This window comes from Oncorhynchus masou, unplaced genomic scaffold (assembly GCF_036934945.1).
Source record: "Oncorhynchus masou masou isolate Uvic2021 unplaced genomic scaffold, UVic_Omas_1.1 unplaced_scaffold_1896, whole genome shotgun sequence".
Classification (NCBI taxonomy): domain Eukaryota; kingdom Metazoa; phylum Chordata; class Actinopteri; order Salmoniformes; family Salmonidae; genus Oncorhynchus; species Oncorhynchus masou.
In genome coordinates, this window is record NW_027008396.1 from 46,680 (window position 1) to 51,679 (window position 5,000).

The window sequence follows — 5,000 nt, forward strand, 5'->3', positions numbered from 1 at the left end:
TTGACCATGGCCCAGAGGGGGACCCAGACAGTACTGTTGACCAGGGCCCAGAGGGGGACCCAGACAGTACTGTTGACCAGGGCCCAGAGGGCAACCCAGACAGTACTGTTGACCAGGGCCCAGAGGGGGACCCAGACAGTACAGTTAACCAGGGCTCAGAGGGGGACCCAGACAGTACTGGGAGCTCCGGAGGGTACCAATGGACTCCCTGTTTGTTTGTGTGTGTGTGTGTGTGTGTGTGTGTGTGTGTGTGTGTGTGTGTGTGTGTGTGTGTGTGTGTGTGTGTGTGTGTGTGTGTGTGTGTGTGTGTGTGTGAGCTCTTAAGGATAACAACTGAACAGAAGGAGAGGTGTTTACAACTAACAATCCCCTCAGTCTAATCAGTTGTTGTCTCAACACTCAGCTTGATAAGTAGGAGTTGGAGCTGTCAACACTAAGCATCCATATTGTAACAGTTAGGAGTAGAAAACACTACTGAACCTGTTACTCTGTAACAACTAAGGAGATGTTGTGATGATAACCACTCATCATTACAGAGGGGCTGAACAAGCAGTGAGTGGGACAACACCTGTTGTATTGGGACTAAGGCCAGCAGATTATAAAATGTGTCAGATGCTATTATAATCATATAGCCTGTTCTCAGTGGATAATAATGCCAATGATGATGATCACGGTTGTAAAAGTCTGTTAAGTTTTCAGGTTTTTCCAGAAATCACGGTTTAGATTCCTAGAATTGGGAGGGAATATTCATAAAATCCAGAATCCTCTGGAATCCAGAATCCTCTGACACCCAGAATCCTCTGACACGTTAGCGGAATTTTGTAAACCTGATGATGCTGATGTGGGAGGGAGGGTGTGTCATCATGCACGTCATCATGCACGTCCCACACCCACCTGTAGGGGACCAGAGAGGTTTATGAGCCCAGTGGAGGGTTCTGGGACGCAGCTGGACTCAGCGTGAATGTTGCTCAGCCGCTCTCTCAGTTCAGAGTTCTGGGCTATAGCCTGGATGGAACAACAAACAACCAGTGTTCTGTTTCAGCACACAGCCACACACACACAGAATGCTGGGACGTATTCATTAGTGCACACCGTAGCAAAACCTTTTGCAGCAGAAAAATGAAAAATTTGTGTTTCTTATTGGACATATCATCCGTGTTGCAGTCTGTTATCTTCTGTTTGGTGCATAGTGAATATGACCCTGGGACACCAAAACACCACTTATCTCTACTGATTGGTATGATTCATACTTTTTTATTTTCCTAATCAAACATTTTCTATCAAACATTTTCCGCAATACTGTTTCTACCAATTCAAAAATATAAATATTTTTGATTCTGCACAAATACAGCCAACCACTTATAGATTATGTCAATGGATTCATCATGTACTGAAAACAGGTGCTGTATGAACACAGAGCTGTGGGGAGATGTGATGAGCATCCCGGAGTCGCCTCTTCACTGTTGACGTTGAGACTGGTGTTTTGGGGGTACTATTTAAATGAAGCTGCCAGTTGAGGACTTGTGAGGCATCTGTTTCTCAAACTAGACACTCTAATGTACTTGTCCTCTTGCTCTGTTGTGCACCAGGGCCTACCACTCTCTTTCTATTCTGGTTAGAGCCAGTTTGCGCTGTTCTGTGAAGGAAGTGGTACACAGCGTTGTACGAGATCTTCAGTTTCTTGGCAATTTCTCACATGGAAAAGCCTTCACCCACAAATGCCTTCATCCAGCTGGAAACAGCAGAAAAATCTGCCGTTTCCAGCTACAATAGTCATTTACAATATTAACAATGTCTACACTGTATTTCTGATCAATTTTATTTTATTTTAATGGACAACAAAATAGCTTTTCTTTAAAAAATAATGACATTTCTCAGTGGCCCCAAACTTCTGAATGTTAGTATACATCTAGAGAAAACAAGTTGTATTAAGTGGCTAGCTAGCTAGCGTCAGAGTAAGTTTGTTTAGGCCTAGTTTTCAGAGTCATTTTTAGTAAGCAGAGAGCGTGGGCAGGAAGTGCTGACAAGAAGGCCCTAATCTCACACACACCCATGAAGAAGTTTCACTTAAACTCTCAAACGGAGCACAGAGGAGTATGAACATTGAGAGAAATAATGGACATTGAATATCCCCAGGTCAGACTCCTTCTAAAAGGAGGAGAGGTAACCACAGTGATAGGGGGCTCGGATCATTATGAGATAATGCTCATATCATTTGGTATTGGAACCCACACCCTCTTCAGGGGTTAGGGGCAACTTGCGTCACGGCTCGCAGGAGCCTGTGCTTTAAGAAAGGGTAAGGAAAATGTGTGGTAAGTGGTTGACTGAAAAAGGCCCCTTTAAGACTGAAAAATCCCCTTTAAGGGTTAAGAGCGGGATTACAGATGCAAGATCTTGTAGAGGGACAAAAAACAACAACACTAATGTAAAATATACTGTGTCAGTAAAATGTATATAGTATGTATAAGCTGGAAGTAGAAGCCTAAATGTTATTGTACATTAATTTACTCCAAATAGGGGAGGGATGGTAGGGTTAAGGGACTGGTACTGTATGTATTTATTTAAAAACATACAGTACCAGTCTAAAGTTTGGACACCCATTCCAGGATTGTTCTTTATTTGTACTATTTTCCACATTGTAGAATAATATTGAAGACATTACAACTACGAAATATCACATATGGAATCATGTAGTAACCAAAATAATGTTAAACAAACCAAAATATATTTTATATTTCAGATTCTTCAAACTAGCCACTCTTGAATGAGTAGGTGTGTCCAAACTTTTGACTGGTACAATATATATTTTGCAGAGGCTCTCTGGAACCTAAAATGTTTCTTCGGCTGTCCCCATCGGATAACCCTTTAAAAAAAAAGTTTTGTTCCAGGTATAACTCTTTTGGGTTCCATGAAGAACCCTTTCCACAGAAGGAATCATTAAGGTTACCTTATTGATACAATTTTTAAGTAGCTGTTAGAGTTTTGAATCACTAAATGACTTGCCTAGTTAAATAAAGGTTATCAAATTCTGTTTATACAGTAGTTGTAGAAGGACAGAGACCATGCTTCTTGTTATTAAATGCTGTGCTCCTCATAGGGATTCAGATAAGGACGGTGGGGGTATCTAATCCATGGTCCATTTTAGCTTATCATAATTGAGCTGGGACTTTGTCTTTTTGGGAATTTTGAATAAACTTGCTTTATTGTTCTGAAACCTGTGTCATCAAGAGCATACTGTTTTTCTCTAGGTTTTAAATCGAAGCATCTGGTTTATTAGTCAATTGGGAATCTGAGATACTAGAGTAAAGGGCCTTTGAGGCTAGACTAGTAGCACTGAGTGCATTGGTAAGGAGTCATAGGAGGGGTGATTCTGGGCGGAGTCAACACAGGAAATAGGGGCCTCTTATCGTATTGTGGTCTACGGTGGAAGCTCTGGCCTGGACGATCCTGAGAAGGCCCCAGGTGGAACGGGAGTGAGGCAGCATAAACACTAGGCTATGAGGATAGCCCACTTTACTGTAGGGCTTTACTGTTGAGGTTGAGGAACAGTTCCTAGCTGTAAACTAGCTCAGTTGTAAGGCAGAGCAGCATCCATCAGGTCTGGAGGATTCATAACAAGGAATAACTAATTGCTATAGGTAGACAGGTTCGAGTTGAGTTGTTAATCCTGTAGAGGAGCTATTTTAGCTTGACACAACGTTTTGTGGTCAATGAGACTGAGAGCTAGCTAGATAATCAGCTGAGCTAGCAAACAATGTAACAAAAGTATAATTTCTTATGTGAAAAATACTTCATTAACAGGCTCTGTGTTTCAGGAATCACAGTAGCAGGTGCCCCTGGTGAACTGTTACATTATTTTGCCATTTATTTTTAAAGAAAACTCTCAGTTTTTTGTCATAGCCCTCAATGGCTTGTATGTGATTTGATTTCAACATGAGCTTGTCCGAGGAGTCGGGACTCAACGACAGTTGCTATCCATTGGAGCGCTGCGATTGGTTGCTCAAAAGTATGGGGCAGGGCTGAGCAAAGGGTCAATTTGACTGATAACCTAATTGGTACACTCGCAATGGCTACCTGGTATTGTGATGCAATAATTCCCTTGGCAATGTTGAATGTTCATTCAAATAATGTTAAATGATGTGGCTCATGATAGGCAGGGCAAACCCATTTAGGTGATTTCTGGTATATAATCTAAATAAATACATCTCAGCAGTTTTTACCTCATTAAGTACAATACTATTGGAAATAAATGTTGACAGTCAATTTATAGTCCCAAAAATGACGTTTGGAATAACCTATACAGTGGGGCAAAAAAGTATTTAGTCAGCCACCAGTTGTGCAAGCTCTCCCACTTAAAAAAAGATGAGAGAGGCCTGTAATTTTCATCATAGATACACTTAAACTATGACAGACAAAATGAGAAAAAAAATCCAGAAAATCAAATGGTAGGATTATTTATGAATTTATATAGCAAATTATTAAATATTTTTTTAAGTGGGAGAACTTGCACAATTGGTGGCTGACTAAATACTTTGTTGCCCCACTGTACCCGGTTGACGAGATGAGAACTTGCATAAGGCTTATATCTATATTTTAGAACATTGGATGCTGATTATTTGAGGCGGCAGGGTAGCCTAGCGGTTAGAGCGTTGGACTAGTAAACGAAAGGTTGCAAGTTCAAATCCCTGAGCTGACAAGGTACATCTCTGTCGTTCTGCCCCTGAACAGGCAGTTAACCCACTGTTCCTAGGCCGTCATTGAAAATAAGAATTTGTTCTTAACTGACTTGCCTGGTTAAATAAGAGAGGAGAACATGACCCAACCAAGCACAGCTGCAGTCTTATGGACACGTGTCTAGTGCAGAGCATTGTGCAAAGGGAAAAATATATCATCTTGCACTTTGTTGTAATGTTAACTTTTTTTTAATCACTTTTTGAACCAGGTTCTCTCATTGAGGTCAGAAGACCTCTTTCACATGGGAAACAATAGAAAAAGAAAAC

At 41.1% G+C, this 5,000-nt stretch overlaps 1 protein-coding gene across 1 annotated transcript in view; it reads right to left on the reverse strand.

Moving 5' to 3' along the window:
* LOC135532529 (oxysterol-binding protein-related protein 3-like) overlaps nt 1-5,000 on the reverse strand; it is a 70,247-nt gene that overhangs the window by 33,981 nt on the left and 31,266 nt on the right. Inside the window, exon 11 of the mRNA XM_064960007.1 lies at nt 895-1,005. Coding sequence (XP_064816079.1) covers nt 895-1,005 — 111 coding nt within the window. The remainder of the gene's footprint in view (nt 1-894; nt 1,006-5,000) is intronic.